This window comes from Brassica oleracea, chromosome C5, assembly GCF_000695525.1.
Source record: "Brassica oleracea var. oleracea cultivar TO1000 chromosome C5, BOL, whole genome shotgun sequence".
NCBI lineage: Eukaryota > Viridiplantae > Streptophyta > Magnoliopsida > Brassicales > Brassicaceae > Brassica > Brassica oleracea.
Genome location: NC_027752.1, coordinates 4,267,583 through 4,285,102, shown reverse-complemented (window position 1 = coordinate 4,285,102; position 17,520 = coordinate 4,267,583). Strand labels below are relative to the sequence as shown.

At 38.7% G+C, this 17,520-nt stretch overlaps 4 protein-coding genes across 4 annotated transcripts; 1 reads left to right on the top strand and 3 right to left on the bottom strand.

Moving 5' to 3' along the window:
• Nucleotides 1–317: 317 nt before the first annotated feature.
• On the bottom strand, nt 318–2,737 carry LOC106343391 (U-box domain-containing protein 18). The gene has a single exon (XM_013782585.1). The coding sequence runs from the start codon at nt 2,636–2,638 to the stop codon at nt 548–550; it is 2,091 nt and encodes a 696-aa protein (XP_013638039.1). The 5' UTR covers nt 2,639–2,737; the 3' UTR covers nt 318–547.
• A 1,480-nt stretch (nt 2,738–4,217) lies between these two features.
• Nucleotides 4,218–5,643, bottom strand: LOC106344102. The gene is made up of 3 exons (XM_013783486.1): nt 5,295–5,643; nt 5,105–5,200; nt 4,218–4,557 (listed from the first exon to the last, which is right to left on the bottom strand). The coding sequence occupies exons 1-3, from the start codon at nt 5,553–5,555 to the stop codon at nt 4,369–4,371; spliced, it is 546 nt and encodes a 181-aa protein (XP_013638940.1). The 5' UTR covers nt 5,556–5,643; the 3' UTR covers nt 4,218–4,368.
• Nucleotides 5,644–6,182: 539 nt separating this feature from the next.
• LOC106343435 (protein NLRC3-like) lies at nt 6,183–9,824 on the bottom strand. Its single transcript, XM_013782640.1, has 18 exons — nt 9,580–9,824; nt 9,250–9,502; nt 8,964–9,170; nt 8,827–8,885; nt 8,587–8,724; nt 8,405–8,479; nt 8,224–8,307; nt 8,043–8,104; nt 7,875–7,944; nt 7,709–7,784; nt 7,507–7,637; nt 7,382–7,441; nt 7,223–7,297; nt 7,024–7,128; nt 6,846–6,941; nt 6,670–6,750; nt 6,501–6,602; nt 6,183–6,427 (listed from the first exon to the last, which is right to left on the bottom strand). Exons 1-18 carry the CDS (start codon nt 9,628–9,630, stop codon nt 6,359–6,361), a joined length of 1,794 nt encoding a protein of 597 aa, XP_013638094.1. The 5' UTR covers nt 9,631–9,824; the 3' UTR covers nt 6,183–6,358.
• A 48-nt stretch (nt 9,825–9,872) lies between these two features.
• Nucleotides 9,873–16,426, top strand: LOC106292616 (iron-sulfur assembly protein IscA, chloroplastic-like). Its single transcript, XM_013728234.1, has 4 exons — nt 9,873–10,029; nt 15,222–15,343; nt 15,598–15,816; nt 16,257–16,426. The coding sequence occupies exons 1-4, from the start codon at nt 9,977–9,979 to the stop codon at nt 16,397–16,399; spliced, it is 537 nt and encodes a 178-aa protein (XP_013583688.1). The 5' UTR covers nt 9,873–9,976; the 3' UTR covers nt 16,400–16,426.
• Nucleotides 16,427–17,520: the final 1,094 nt, after the last annotated feature.

Genomic DNA, 17,520 nt, shown 5'->3' with positions numbered 1-17,520 from the left:
ATATATTGTTCAGTTATTTTTACATCAGATTTATAGAAACTTTACGACTAATTTTCAAACTATGTGATATTAAAAAGTATATTTTTAGTGTTGCTAATTATTATTCAAAATTTATGACATTCTATACATAATATAATATATATATCTGTGAATTTGCGGGCAACCAGCTAGTTATATTTTTAATATCCTCTACAATCTTTTTATTTGATTTCAGTTTTAATATGTTCATTGATAAATTTAAATTGAATAAATTTGGTGATAATTCGAGTAATTCTCCTCCAATTTGTGTTCACTTCACTGAAATAGCTTTTGTTTGAAAATTCATTTTATTTCCAGTAAAATATAATAATTACATTATGGACAAAGCTTCTCCTTGAAAAACCAGAAGCTCATAGCTCTTTGGATTTTTTAAACACGCCTGAGCTTATATATACTTAACCCCTTTATGCAAGAAAAAAATAAATAATTTCAGCCCCCTTAATCTAAGTAATTGATTATTTCTTTTGGTAAATAACCCTTTCAAATATTCAAGAGTTATATACCAAAATCACCATGCGTGGATGAACCGTCCTCTCTGAAAACTCGGTTCAACTGAACCGGTTTTCCTCTCCTGGTACTCATGAATCATTCTGATAAGCGCGCTAGCCTTTTTGCTCCCTCCATACTCGCCGTTACTTATCACCGTGTAAAGCGATCCCATCACCACCGAGTCCTTCACAAGAACCCCAACGACGTCGTTCCCAGCGTTAAGACACAGGTTCAAAACCAAACCAACGCAGTGCTGTTTCACCCCCGGCGAGACTTCAGAAGAAGACAAAATCTTCACCGCGAGCTTCAAACCCCCGCGACGGATCACACCAATCGTCCCGTCGGGATACTCCGCCAGCTTCGCCAGCGTCGCTAAACAATCCGCCGTGAGCTCTCCTCCCGTTTCCTCGTCTCTCAGCAGATCGAGAAGAGCCGGAACAGCGCCGGCGGCGAGGACGCGCCAGTGGTTTTCGGATTGCATCAGCAAACCCATAACCGCAAGCAACGCGTTGCGTTTCGCCGAGTCGCCGTACTCATCGCCTGTAACGATCCTCATCAGTCCAGGAATCGCGTCTGGATGCTCACCGATTAGTAAGCTGTAGTCTTCGACGGAAGAGAGATAGAACAGAGCAGAAGCAGCGTATAGCCTCGTCTCTGTTTTAGCTCCTTCGTTGAGAATCTCCACGATGATCCCCAACCCTTCTCCTGCGATCTCACCTTTTCCGGCGACGTGTTTAGAGAGATTCAGAAGTCCAGCCATTGCGTTCTCTTGAATCCTCGAGTCTTCTGACGTCAGAAGGTTTAAAAGCGGACTCACGCAGCCGGCTTCGACCAGACAAGATCTATTAAAACTACCTGTCTTGGTCAGAACGCGAATCTCTCTAAGAGCTCTGTAAACCATCTCTTCGTCGCCGTTTGTTAGCAGCTCTGAAGTGAGGAACCTCGCGATAAGTCTTCCTGCTCCTTTCGCTGCTAAACTATCCGGCGCCACGTCACCGTGACTTTTTCTTTTCCGACCGTTGATTTCCAAAACGACGCCGTTTGCTCTGCAGTGCTTTTGGATCACGTGACTCACGGAAACGTTGTCAACCAACTCGGTGCTGGTCAGGATCTTTCCGGTTTTGGGGCACGTGATGTTCCCGGATCCGAACCATTTTGTGATGGAGCTCCGATCGTACGTGTGCCCTGTTTCTATGACCACAGGATCCGTCATGATCTCTAGAGAAATCGGGCAAAGAAGATCCTCAACTTTTATTCCTCGAATTAAATCTTCATGAACACGCAACTCGCTTTCATCATGATGATGATGATGATGATGATCTCTCTTGTTCAGTATCACGCATCTGCAGTAGCATATGAACCCCATTAAGCTGCTTAGAAGCTCTACTCGTGCGTTACTATTATTATTCTTCTTTTTATTCTCTAACCGCTCCGCATCTATCTCTTCTCCGAGAAAGTTGATCTCTTTAAGGCAATCTCCCCACGTTCGGACCCCTACGCGATCCAAGATCCGGTTAATCTCATCCGGATCGGGGATGACTCTGTTCTCGAACAGAGCAAGGACTCCATTAACGGAAGCTATGACCTTTTTATCGTCCGAGTCGGGTCTGACTACGTGTTCACGGGCTTGTTGCACCACTAGGCCAATCACCTCGTTGACTTCGATCGGTAAGTCAACGAACGAGACAGGAAACGCGCTGAGGCTAGTGGAGATGGATAGAGTCAGGACCCGTAGGTGATCCGAGACTTGATCTGAGCTCATCAACATACATAGTCTACCTCCGTCTCTCGTGCAGTCTTCAAGAAGGAACTTGAGCTTCTGGAAGATGACGTGGATTTCCGAGAGGCTCGAGACGCCGGGAAAGTAGCGTCTTCGAGACCCGACTCGGATCCGGATCTCTTCCAAGACGATAGCTAGGTTTTGGATCTGCCTGATGGTTTTTTGGAAGCTTCGTTTATTGGTGGAGAAGTGTTTCTGCTTGAACGTGAGGATGTCGCCGGCGAGTTGAATCAGTGAGTCGAGTAGCGTGGTTACGGAGATTGATTTGCATGGTTGCACAGCCGGAAAGGTCAGGATCCGGCGATTTGACCCGGTTTTAGTGTGGATCATGTTTCGATGACTTGTGATCAAATTTGTTGTTTTTGTATGTTTGTGTTTGTTTCGACTTTAGATCGAGAAAGTAGGCGAAAATATATAATCAGTTGGCAAGTGTGTCAACTATTTAGACGCGTGGCTGTTCATTATTGGGTGTTTTTCTTGGAAACTCTGACCACTGACTGTGTGCCACGTGAGATCCATCGTGAACGAGGAACAGGTTGCTTCGTAGATCGGTTTATGTGATCTGAGAGATTGACACGTGGTCGTGGAGTGTATGAGGATCCACGTGATCATGAAGTTACGTGCATGGAGGCTGCCGACAATTGGTACGACCCATGTGTAAGGGTAAGGAAGAGTTAGGATATTTCCTCGTTCAATTCTACATTATTTTCATAACCTATTTTATATAATTCGGTATTAAAGATTAATTAATCTTATGTTTACCGTAACCGATGCCATCTTATCTGATAACTTGTATGGATTTGATATGAAAAAATATAACGTTTACATGAAGACAATGTTTATACAGTATATATAAGTTTTCTGCTCCATCTCCATTTTTTACTTTATTCTCAAGGCAAATGTGCAAGTTGGATGTATGTTTTCTGCCCTTCTTGAATTGTAAAAGGCAGCATTGTTCGTAGTCCTCCCACGCAAAGAGAACCACTAATCATTAGTTATGGCATTAACCGTTACAGATTCGAATGATTGCCTTTATGTGGGAAGTTTCGTCGCCTTCATTTTCTAATTTAATGATTGATGGGGATAGTATTTAGTTTTGGAATCTTATTACCTGAGAGTGAAGATGCTTTAAATATGGATATGTTCAGGTAGTCTTTAATTTATCAGTCATGGGTTGTCAATTGTGAGTTGTTGGGGTTGATTGGTAAGTGCTGTGATTTCATTTTTTGACTGTAGAAATATTGCTGTGGTTTTTATTGCTTTGGCTTTAGATTTCTAATTTTTAAAAGTCTTTAAATATGGGCTGTAGGTTTTTGTCTCTGCAGAGAAATTGTAAAGACATAATTTCAAAGAAGTGCTGTGGATTTTATAAAAAGGCTGTGAACTTAAAAAAAAATAGAAATCAAGATTGGTGTAGATTTAGTGCTCTAAAAAGAAATGAGGCTGTAGAGAGCACTCACAGTCACTACCGATCACACCCGTTATAAGACTTGGGAACAATGGCCGGTTGCATTCTGGACCCATTTAAAAAAAAAGAGTCAAAGTCAACCCATCCATCAACTATTGATTCGTTTTGTTTTTGTATGTTATTTGCCACTCCTATTCATTTAGAGGAAAACTATATAATAACACGAAGTCACGAACTAATTATTCAGAGGAAAAGTCAACCGTTAGTGTTGAGCTACTTGGAAGTATCATGGGAACATAATTATTTCGTCCTGGCTGTCTGTCCCATCGTTCTGTCTCCACCGTTTTGTATGACACAAATTGGCTTTTGGAACAAATATAACTAGCTTTGCTTAACAACATAGAGCATATTAATCTTGAATCATTATAAGTTATAACTAACAGATCTCAGGTATCTTATTTGGTACATCGGAAGAATCTACTCAACCATACACTGATCACCTTGGGAAACAAATGATGAGACCAAGGATTTTTTATAAGAAGAGAACTAATAAAATTCTGAAATCTGCAAAATTCAGAGTTTTACAAAGACAATATACCCTCTGATACATGAGCATTGAACTATATTTTGATGATTTGAGGTTCGGGTGCTACTAATCGGTGCCGGTCCATTCCTTCCAATCTTTGTCTACATGATCCTGAGCCCATTTGATAGCTGCACGTGCGGCTTGTGGACCTCCAGGCAGTTCCCTTTCATTGAGAGTATCAGCCATGTCGATGAAGGGTACAACCAAGAGTGTTCCAGGTCCTCCATACTCGCTCCGCAAGAACGTCTCGAAGATCTGCACATTGGCGCAAACCAATAACACAGAACAAACTTATTACATTTGATATCTCAGCAGGACAGACCGTCTTGCAAAGGTTTGGATCCGAGGTGCTAATTGGTAAAGTAAAAACCATTCTAACTTTTTCTTATGAACTTTCTAGATAGGTTTAAAGTCAAAACCGCTCCTCATTCTAAATAGTCACATAACCCTCTTCAATATAGACAAAGAGAACACTCCCCCTAGAGTTTCATATGTTTCTGGAAAATACTGCACACACACAAACCTAAACACGAAAGGAGAAGCAGTAGAATCATATAACGTCATTGCAAAAGACCATTTCCTAACCATGCATATTCAGTTGACTCTAAAAACGATTAGATTCAAGTTCAGAAACAAACAAAAGGCGATTTTGAAGCATTTCCATTCTCCTAATCTCTGTGTGTATATATACCCAGTAAGTAAACATGTCAAGAAAAATCATAAGCTGAGACTAAAAAGAGACACCACAAGTGAAGATAATCTCAATAGACGTGTGTGTGAAAGCGAGAACGTTGTCAGATACCTCAGTGCAGACTCCGACAATCTCATCAACAGAGTCTTCAAAAAGATCCCTCTTTGATAGTTTCTTTGTCATATGGTCCCTAAATTTCTTAGTCTCCTGCAATCACCACCCATTAATTGAATTCACTCGTCTATAAGAGAATCCATCATAACTGAGTATAAGCAGAAGAAGGAATTAAGTTGTAGCTCACAGCTTCGGCGAATTCGGGTATGGGATCCGGGAACTTGTACTCCGCAGCTCTGCATACGAACCCTCTCCGAGGCATGGAAGAAAGAGATAAGTTCGTCGATTTGGCTCTCAAACGCCGGTTAAGAATCTGGGTCGATTTGATTGCGCACGAACTCGCGGCTGGTGAAGAGAGATTGAAGATTGTTGGAAGAGCATTACGGATGGACGAAGACGAACGAAATTGAATCATAGAAGAGAAAAGAGCTACGTCTGAAGAAGACATTTGCACACTTTCGCTTCACTCTCTGAACCTTATCTTTTATCTCTGCAAGCTGAGGGTTTAAGCGGAGGTTTCATTTGAGTAGTGGAAAAAGTAGAGGGTTAAATAAGAAAGCAAAAAAACAATTATAAGCAAAAGTTTGGGTTGAAAATGAAAGATATTAAAAATATGGGGTGAGAAGTGCAAAAAAAGGGAGCCTGTCAGACAACCGTGCGACCACCCTAGCAAGTTCGAGACCAGGCTAGGTAGCGATCCTCTACAGCACAGCCTCTCCGAGGAGAATCGTAGCCGTTAATCACACTCAGATCGCACGGACATGAATCATCAACCAGGTTACTGGGCCTGTCTCCTTCGAAATCAAGGATACAGAGGTACTTCCTATAGAACAGATCCTGTTCAAGTAAGGTCGTGACCAATCATGCTCTCTAGACATATATAAACAAGTTGAATTCTCTCCGTCTTTCCGATGTGGGACTTTTTAGTTCCCCCTCTTACTAGCTCTTCCCGTGACACGTGTAATCATCTATAGCAAAACCGAGCTTATAACCAGAAACCAACTCAAAACCGGAGAAAACCAGATTATAACTCTAGATCAATTAGTTTTCTTAACCACCCAGTAATTGGTCGGACTTCCATGGAAACTCTTCTTTGGAATAAAAATTGAATCCCTAAACCAACAAAAGAACAATTTTCTTTTTCTTTTTAATCTCTGGCTTGAAGGAAGGCATTCAACACATCATAAAGAATGTAACAACGACTAATGGTGCAAAACTACAAGAGTGACAAGTCTTCACTTCAATGTCCCTCTAGAAGAAAATCTCTACTTCCTTTTCAGTCATCTCAAGAACATGGTCTCTAGCGTCCGTGAGAGCACTCTGGATTAAATAAAAAAACAAAAAGGCTCAGCAACCAGAATCTTTTAACAAGGAGATATATATGTTCTTTTACCTGTCCAAACTTGGTGATGAAGTTGTTCCCCAAGTTTATAGATGTAACCGTGACATCTTCATTGGCTTTCAGAGCTTGAGCAATGGCGAATGCTCCATCATCCTTCACACAAAACAAAATAATAAAGATCCCAAGACAGTGCTGAAGAACATAGTAGTTGATTTTTTACCCGTATTTCATTGAATCCTAGATCAACGGATGTCAGAGCTTCATTAACTACTTTTAAGCTCCGAGCTAAGCAGGAAGCGCCCTAACAAATAATAATAACGCATCAATTTATGAAAAGAATACCCTTCGTAGATACAAATATGCAAAACAAGCTGAATATAATATGTCTGCACTTACCTCATCTCTAAGTCCATTTGCCCGCAAGTCCAAAACCGATATCGTGTTGTTATATCTCAGCATGTCTGCAACGTATTCAGCACCCTTAGCGGCTATCTGCACGACATGTGAATGAACACCATCAATGGTAAAACAAAATAAGCAATTGTAAAGAAATGACCAAGGGCAGCGGCTTTACCTGGCACCAACCAAGCTTGAGCGTCTTTATATTTCCATGGAACTTGAGAATCTCGGATAATGCTTTAGCTCCGTCGGGTCCTATGGGATTATATCCAACCTCTAACTGAGGAAATTATGAATGAGACTGGCACTGTCATTATCGTCCATGTTATAAGTAAACAAAGAAGTAAAGATGAGAAAATTTTGATGGCACTGACCGTCGTAACAATTGCATTATCTTTCAGAGCTTGAGCTATAGCATTAACTCCAGTTGCGTGAATGTTATTTCCACCCTATTTTACAAAAAAAAAAAATTGCGTTAACGTTCACAAATAGCTAGATTTGGACGCAACATAATACTTAGGGAGACTTCTCACAATGTCAATGGTTGCTATTGAACGGTTTTGCTTGAGAGCATCTGCAACCTTTTCAGCTCCCTGAACCCATTGAAAATCATTAATATAGACAACCAGGTATATAGATTGGATGTGTAATAGTATACCTCATCGCCTATATCATTCATGTACAGGTTCAACCAAACCAAGCTCTTGCTTCTCTTGATGTACTCTGCTACATAGAAGGCACCCTTTGCGGTGATGGAGTTGTTACCGAGGTCAAGCAGAGCTAGTTTCCCTGCACACAAGTAGAGGTAAGAAAGAGTTAATCTTGACATACTGTTCTATTCAAACAGCTGAAACAAACACCTTTGTGGGAAGATAGACCAGCCATCAAAGCACGAATCCCTTCATCTCCGATGGAGTTTCCATGCAAATGAAGTTCCTGCAGAGTAGAACGGCCAAGGGCTTAACCGAATTACTCTTTGCTAACATACAAATGGCATACATAAAGAGAGAGGAGAAGTGTGTGTACCCGTAAAGACTTGTTACCCTCAAGTCCTTTAGCTAAAGCATTGGCACCCAAAGCACCACCATAGTTTCCACTGAGACAAATCATCCATAAATCAGCAGGTCAGGGGTGGTATAAAATATAGAAGAAAAGAAACTAAAAGAAAAAATCCATCTACGTTCTTAAACTCACTTGAGATGTAAATGTCGTATTGTATTATTCTCAAGAAGAGCACCAGCAAGACTTGTGAATCCCTACCCTCCATTTCAAAAGGATAGGGGAGAAGAACACACACCAGATTCAATTCATAAACCAAGATGCTTAATTTAGCGATATAGAAAGCACATGAATAGAAAAAGAAAAAAAAACTTACAGAATAGTCAATCATGTTATTGTTTAGCTCAATAACCCTCAAGGTAGAGTTTCTCTTCAACAACTCTGCAATTTCTTTCGCACCCTGCACAAGAATACTGGAAGTCGTTAGGAGCATGAAACTAATTAAAAGTGTTGCGGCTAACCAAGGAGTTTGAAGATCATGTACTGCTTAGACAAACCTCGTCTCCTAAATCAGCACTGTTTAGCTGAAGTTTCTCGATGCTAGAATTTTCCATCAATGTAGCACATAAAGTCTGTCATTACAAGATAAAAGGGAAACCATATCACAGAAAGAAATGTAAAACCTGGAGACTAAGCTCCTGTGTGATTTTTGAAGCTTAATGCTAGTATTTACACTAACCTTAACTCCTTCATCACCAATGGGGTTTCCAGAGAGGTTGAGAACCTTCAACATAATATTTGATTGAAGAACACCATCAAAGGCTTTAACTCCTGCAGCTGTGATTCCATTTGCAGAAAAACTCACTTCCTCTAAAGTCTGAAACACCATATGAGTAACCGTTACTCAATCAACATAAATAGATCCGGACTCTAATGAAGTTGACAGATAACAGATGTGAAAGAGAGGGAGAGCTTTAACCTGATTATACCCAAGGCTTTCAGCTAGAAAGAATAGTCCTTCATCTCCAAAGTTGCATCCTGCAACATAACACTTAAAAGGTGAGCTACATCTAGTATCAACCATATCTCTTAAAAAAAAAACAAGTCAATTCAGACCTGACATGTCAACACTTCTGAAGGCTCTGAGTTCTTTAGCGAACTCATTAAGCCTCTGCTTAGCCTCCCTATCAACCTTTGCAGCAAACCCTTGTAACAGATTCGTACCAGCACCGATAGACCACTTCACTCCCTGCGTAGAAGCTTTCCCTTCTCCAGGAGAAGAAGACTTTGGGGACATGAACTTCTCAACAACTTTCCACAAAACTGTCAGCTGAATAAAACAAATTAGAAGATGCCTCAGCCATTAAAAAAAAAGAAAAAATCAAAACTTTATATGCGTTACCGAAAGTGACGACAACGAATGAGCCAATGGGCAAGACGGAGGAAGCAATCTGCTGCACTTTAGCGTTAGGAAACCCAGTAGCTGCCTGTGACTCCTTGTAAACCCTACGCCTCGAGCCTCCCTCTGATGAAGCTCTGATCGCCGAAAGTCTCGGACTTTTCTGAAGAAACACCACCGGAGAAACAAACAACCGGCGGCTTGAAACGGACCCTCCCAGAAACCCGTTCTTCCATTGGCCCGACCCGGAAGAAGCCTTTCAAATTCCAAAGGAAACAAGATTGAATCAGAGGCCAAAACTGATTGAAAAAGTGGGTTTACTAGTAGAGTTACCTTCGGTAGAGAGTGGAGATAGAGAGAGCTGTAGGAAGAAGATGACGCCATAAAGGCGCGAAATTTACACTGTGGGAACCTAACTCTGAAGTAGAAGGAGCGTTTAATCGGAGAAGAAGAGAAAAAGATGATGAAGAAGATGAAGTTTGTTACTTCGCGCTATGCGCGGGCCTTTAGGTTCGGGTTTAACCCAACTCGAACTCGGGTTTAAATTAATGACCCGATAGTCCCGAGATTGAGACAATTGATATGATCAAGTTCAAGTATATCTGCTTTTGGGGTTTAACATGAAATTTAAAATAAAAAACATGTGGACTTAAAATAACTATCTGTTAATATTTTTATTGGTCGTCTTTTTCTGATACACGTCTCCTCAGGTCGGCGATTTCAATCTGGAATGGCGGTGTTCGCTGGGATCACGACTTCGAATCCTACGTTTCTTCAGCTAAGGATCTCCACCACGAGCTTACGTTATGCGGCTCCGTGTAACTCGGTTTCATTTCCTCGTTCTTCGTCGTTCGTGAATCTCAATAGGAGAACCCGTCTCTATGTTCGATCCAGTTCAGCTCCAGGTTCGATTTGATTCACGAAAGTATCGATTTTTATTTAATTTATGGGTTTGTAATTGTTTTTGATTCGAGTCGAAAGTTTCGATTTTTATTCTTCCTGTAAGGTTTCTCTGTTATGCTTTTACGATCCTAACTATAAAAATAGAATCTTTGGTTTTAAAAATTTACAACTTTGATGATGTCTGTGAATTCTAATTCCGGTGGAGATGATCTCTGTGATGTACTAAGTTTGACGAGAATCTTTTTGAAAGTTTCAGTGGCACCTGCAATGGAGGGACTGAAGCCGGCGATATCTCTGACGGATAGTGCTCTCAAGCATCTGAATAAGATGAGATCTGAACGCGGGGAAGATCTGTGTTTGAGGATTGGTGTTAAACAAGGAGGTTGCTCGGGGATGTCTTACACCATGGACTTTGAGAACAGAGCCAACGCTAGACCAGATGATTCCACCATTGAGTACCAAGGTTTCGCTATTGGTTAGTTTCTTCCTTTGGTTTGTTTTGAATTTGAATAATCCTTCTATTCTTATAGTAATAAGGTCTAAGAGTTTAGATCAGTTAGTGGTTTGATGATTTAGACACGCCATGTTGCATATGAATGTTTGCGTTGGTGTATTGAAGCATGCATCCAAATAAAAATGCCAAGTGGTTATTTTGTAACATTCACAAGGTGAAGCTATTGGCTATAATTTATGACCTTATAGTTTTAGACTGGATGTTGTCAAGTAATATGGTGATGGTCAGTAGATTCTTCTGATGTGCAGCTTGGATCATTGTTATGCTATACTGTATCAGACTAGTATTATCTGCCTTGTTATCGTCCTAGCTCTTGTCACTCAGATTGGTGTGAGACTTCGAGTTCTTGAGTCTATTTGTTGTTTGCAGTCTAGTGTTTATCCATCTGTAAAATGAAATCTCAGATTTTTTTTTCTTGCAACACATTATGTTTTTTGCAGTTTGTGATCCGAAGAGCATGCTCTTCCTTTTCGGAATGCAGCTTGATTACAGTGATGCTTTAATCGGTGGAGGTTTCTCTTTCTCGAACCCTAACGTTACACAAACCTGCAGATGTGGAAAGTCTTTTTTTTTTACAACAAAATCTCCATATATTATTATGATGCGTCCAGGGGTCTGGTCTCGAGTACCAAATTGTTTTTTGACTTTCCAGTTTGACATCTGGTCAATTTTATGTAGTTTGACTGAATTCATGGAAAAGAACTTGTAAATTTGGAAGATTAATTCACAAGCCATGAAATAAACTATCATAATTTGCAACAAGTAATCAATTGATTTTATGAGTTCCTGATCTCATAGTTTGACAAGTGGTCAAATTTTTATAGTTTGATCAGATTCTCTTTGACCAAATTCACAAGAAACTTGTACACTATGTAGAAAATCAATTAAATAATAATAAATCTAGATTTTGACTGGAGCTTTTGAAAACACAATATTTGTTTCCTTTTATAGTTTAAATAGTATAGATAGGTTTAGATTTCCATGGACCAAAAAACGATATAAATAGAGCTTTTCTTTAGGACTGGAGAAAGTACAAACAATTTTCATGTTATATAATTTAAACAAAAAAAAACTATGACTATCACAAAGACGTTGGTGACTCTCTTCCTCGTTGTAGTATTAACAGCTTCGTTGTTTAACAGCAATATTTTGGCTTCTGGTATGTTGAAAATTGAAATTTGCTTATTTTCTTATTTTCTTATATAAGCAAATAAGAATAGCTATTTTAGTTATTTTCTTATTCAGCTATGATGATCTGAAAGACAATAGCTGTAGAATAACAAATCTTGTATATTATATATATATATATATATATATGAAACTTTTTATGTGGGTTTGTGTATGTGCAGATGTCGAAAAGACAAAATATACTTTTTGCGCTAAAAGTTTATGTACGGACAGTTACACATTGTACATGTGCATGACTGATTGTGCTGAGAAAGGATATTCAATGGGAGCTTGTATAGTTCCTTCCCCTAATGCTCCGTTAAGATGTTGTTGTACTCCCTAGATAGATAAAGCCATCATCTTCACAAAGGAGAGACCATTGCCGAGCATCTGAGTGAGTGTCTAGCCGATTGGGGTATTGAAAAGGTGTTCTCGGTGACAGTAGACAATGCAAAAGGGAACGACAAGTCTTTGCGTCTATTCACTGAAGCTTGTAGTCAACTAGGACCCAATGCTCTAATCAAGGATGGTGCATTACTGCATATGCGTTGGTGTGCGCATATACTGAACTTGATAGTCAAGGATGGTCTAGCTGAGGTGAAAGAGAGCGTAGTGGCTATTAGGAATGCTGTCAAGTATGTCAGGTCATCTGGTACATGGTTTCAGTCATTTCAGCTGAGGGTTCTAACTGGAAAGGTTAGTAGAGGAAGCTTGTCTCTGGATTGTATTACACGCTGGAACTCTACCTATCTAATGCTGTCGGCTGCTTTGAAGTTTAGAGTAGCATTTGAAAAGCTATTGGCAGAAGATATGTTGTACAATGAGTATTTTAAGGAATCAGAAGAGAATGGGCATAAAAGGATTGGGCCTCCAACTGCTCAGGGATGGGATGAAGTGCATAGGTTAGTGAAGTTCCTTAAATTATTTTTTGGAATCACTTTAGCATTTTCAGCATCAAAGACAGTGACCTCCACTAGTTGTTACAATGAGATTGTGATCATAGAGAGGAATTTGATTGCTTTGAGCAACAGCAGAGACGACCTTCTACGACTTCAAGCAACTGAGATGAGAACCAAGTTTGAGAAGTACTGGGATGGCCTAATCAACATGAATCCGCTGGTGATTATTGGAAGTGTCTTCGATCCTAGAAACAAGATGCAATTTGTAGGTATTTGTTTCGACAAGCTTTATGGCAAAGACAGTGTGGAAAGTGAGCATCTGAGAACCTCAATTAGGGCACTGCTCAAACAGTTGTATGAGGAGTATGCGCATAAGATTGGTCCACCATCTCAAGGTGATAGTGCTGGAAACATGAGTGAAGATGGAGACACAGTTGGATTGTTTGAGATGTCTGATGATGAGGAGGAGTATGAAGGGAGAGATTCTTTGTATTCTGAAATGGTTTCTGAGCCTGCAAATGAAGAGGCTAGTAGTGAGCTTGACATATATTTGATGGAAAGGCATGTCTCAAGAACCTCAAATGGTATGGGGTTTGACTTCAATGTTCTATCATAGTGGAGGCGTGCATCTGTCAAGTTTCCAATATTATCAGAACTAGCCAAGGATGTTCTTGCGGTTCAAGTGTCTTCTGTTGCTTCTGAGTCGGCTTTCAGTACTAGTGGTCGGATTTTGGATCCTTTCCGTAGTTGCCTCATGCCATATATGATTGAAGCACTGGTCTGCACACAACAATGGCTTCGGAATACCATCAGTGCAGAAAAGCTTGCAAGCTTGACTCAAATGTTTGAAGAACTTGAATTCCATGAGTCTTTAGGTAATTGTTTCTGCATTTTTACTCTTCCATGCATATTTCTCATGTTTTAAACTTGGCATCTGACTGTCTTTCACTCTTTCTCATTATGTAGAGACTCTACCATTACCAGCCTCAGGACGGGAATGAAGTTCGAGAATGAGGAGATGATGGTGCTCTCTTTTTGGTCTCTCATTTAATATTTTGGACATTTCTCAATCTTTTTTTTGGACTATATGTTTCTGTGAATCAATGCCTCTTTGGATATGTGTTCATTCCAAAGTGTTGTTGATTCAGGATGAATGATCTTTTGTTTATGATGATTGAGAAAGGATTAATGTTATCTGTTTATTATGCTATATATTTGTCATTGTACATGTTTAAGGGGAAAACCAAAAATTGGGATAACCCAGAAATAACCGACTAACCGAAAATAACCGAAAATCTGTTAACTTCTCGGTTTTCAGGTTCTAAAATCAAATTCGGATATTTTCGGTTCAAAAATCAATAACCGAAAAAATCGAAATACGAACCGACCCGAACCGAATTAAAATTCGGTTATTTTCGACAAAATTATCCAATTCCGAACTATCCGACTAATCGAAGTATCCGACCCGAACCGAACCAACTATCCGAAATCACAGGACTAGTATTGGAGATTCAAGAAGGCAAAAAGTGAAGCATTAGAGTTAGTGCTGAGGTGTCATTCTTACATAACTTCTCACAGCCTCATTTAAAAAAGACTTTAATTACTAGAGAAATTACATACCATGCCACTATTGACCAATTGACGATTATGTAACCGAGCACTAATTATCTGGATCAGACACTGAATAGATTCGGTTTGTCTAATATAATGAGATAGTTAGATTATATAATTGGGCTTCGTATGCATTTGTTAAAATTAGCCCTAAGCCCTTTGTCTGTTTGCTTAATATGGAGGATACAATATTACGTAAATATTATTATTGTTTGCTAATATAAAGTCTGAATACTATTATACTCGATATATTGACCTAAATATTACAGAAACATATTAATTCAACATTGTCATTAAACCATTTTATTTATTTTTTTCACATCCAAACGTCTTTAGCTTCTGAAATTCTGCACTACATACTTAATCTTATAATTGTTATTGTAAATAAGCTTTAATCAAACATAAGTAGTATTACATATTTCTTTTCTGAGCAACAAGTAGTATTACATACATAAGATATTTGTATAACATTTTCACCCCGTTGCGGGTCATTATCTAGTTAGTGTACTGAACAAGAGATATCTCCGCGGGTCAAACAAGGTGGGACTACGGATACTTACTCAAATTATCAGCCCTACATGCAAACCAAATGAGCCAAAATCAGAAACTAAAACCAGAGTAGACAACTTGAAAATGTGCGTACAATTTAAGGATAATTTTTACTATATTTTGAAAATAAGGAAGCTAGATTTCACTATATTACTTTTTAACATATGCTATGAAAATTCAAAATGATTATCTTGGCATGTAAATGTTCGTTAGCCCACTTACATTCTTATCGTAGGAAGTTTTCCCGCTAAGTAGCGTAGGTTTCCTAACTGCAGTAATTACAGAGAATCAATCATATAATTCTTTTCGAATCCTACGTTTCTTCAGCTAAGGATCTCCACCACGAGCTTACGTTATGCGGCTCCGTGTAACTCGGTTTCATTTCCTCGTTCTTCGTCGTTCGTGAATCTCAATAGGAGAACCCGTCTCTATGTTCGATCCAGTTCAGCTCCAGGTTCGATTTGATTCACGAAAGTATCGATTTTTATTTAATTTATGGGTTTGTAATTGTTTTTGATTCGAGTCGAAAGTTTCGATTTTTATTCTTCCTGTAAGGTTTCTCTGTTATGCTTTTACGATCCTAACTATAAAAATAGAATCTTTGGTTTTAAAAATTTACAACTTTGATGATGTCTGTGAATTCTAATTCCGGTGGAGATGATCTCTGTGATGTACTAAGTTTGACGAGAATCTTTTTGAATGTTTCAGTGGCACCTGCAATGGAGGGACTGAAGCCAGCGATATCTCTGACGGATAGTGCTCTCAAGCATCTGAATAAGATGAGATCAGAACGCGGGGAAGATCTGTGTTTGAGGATTGGTGTTAAACAAGGAGGTTGCTCGGGGATGTCTTACACCATGGACTTTGAGAACAGAGCCAACACTAGACCAGATGATTCCACCATTGAGTACCAAGGTTTCGCTATAGGTTAGTTTCTTTCCTTGGTTTTATTTTGGATAATCCTTCTATTCTTATAGTAATAAGGTCTAAGAGTTTAGATCAGTTAGTCGTGTGATGATTTAGACACGCCATGTTGCATATGAATGTTTGCGTTGGTGTATTGAAGCATGCATCCAAATAAAAATGCTAATGTTATTTTGGTAACATTCATAAGATGAAGCTATTGGCTATAATTTATGACCTTGTAGTTTTATACTGAATGTTGTCAAGTAAGAGTGTCAGTAGATTTTTCTGATGTGGAGCTTGGATTGACCAGACTAGTATTAGCTGACTTGTTAAAGTCTGCGCTCTTGTCATTTAGACTGACTCTTGTTGTGAGACTTTGAGTTATTTGTTGTTGCAAGTGCTTATCCATCTGTAAAATAAAAGCTCAGATTTTTTTCTTTTGCACACAATTCTTTTTGCAGTTTGTGATCCGAAGAGCATGCTATTCCTTTTCGGAATGCAGCTTGATTGCAGTGATGCTTTAATCGGTGGAGGCTTCTCTTTCTCGAACCCTGACGCTACACAAACATGCGGATGTGGAAAGTCTTTTGCTGCAGAGATGTGAAACCGTTATAGTGCAGTCGAACATATATAATTATGGTTTTATAGCTAATGAAATATTTATAAGTAGACTTGGGGGTTATTGGTTCTGGTAGTTTAGTAGATTTATAAATTTTCATTATATTTAGAAATCTTCCATAAATCCAGTGAATTTCAAATCAAATAAAATAGATTTGAGAATTATTGACATGAGTATTTTAAAATCAAATCAATGAATTGTTATAAATCAATGGATTTGTAACTAGACCTAAATAAAACACTACAAGAGAACATTATGTTCTCCGACTGCAACTTCCAAAAACATGGATCGTCAGAACAAACTTTTTACGGCATCTCCTCAGAAATTTAAGATCAAACTATTTTTTCACCATATTATCGAAAGTTTGATCGGATCAAAAGTAAAAATTTCTGACAAAACAGATTTACTTGTCATCTTTTCAGAAATCTCATCGGAGTATTCTCGGAACTTATCGACGTCTTCATCTTCTCCACCATTCATCATCTTTCTTGCCTCTTTTTCATTTTGCTAAGCATCAAAAGCTGGTCGCACACAACTGCTGGGGATACGTTCATATGGAATACATCTCTCGTTGCATCTCTTTTTCATTATCGTATGCATTATACAATATGTTGTACGGACATGCGCTTAGTGCATGGTTTTAACATGAGCAAAAAATAATGTATAAAATTTGAAGTAATGCATCAACCGATGTTTGTTGGGACACAAAACTATAAAGAATGAAAAAAAAAAGAATATAAAATAAATTCAACCAAAATAACAAGGTTAAACCCAATATTTGATCCTTTGTATTTTACTCTTAAAAAATACTTACAAATCCAATCAAATCCAGTTTCAAATTACATCCATACACAAATCTTTATTATTGAATAACACATGATTCTAAAATTTATTTTAAAATCATAAAACCAATAACTATGGATTTGAATGTGAATTTTAAAATAATAGAATCAATAACACTATATTTAGTTTGGAATTACAAATCCATTAAAATGCAGAAACTAATAAACGCAGTTCACAATTTCCGGTTTGTGCTTTATATGTGGTTTTCTTGGAAGATTTAACTCACAGTAAAATAAAATATCATAACTTGCAAAAAAATAATC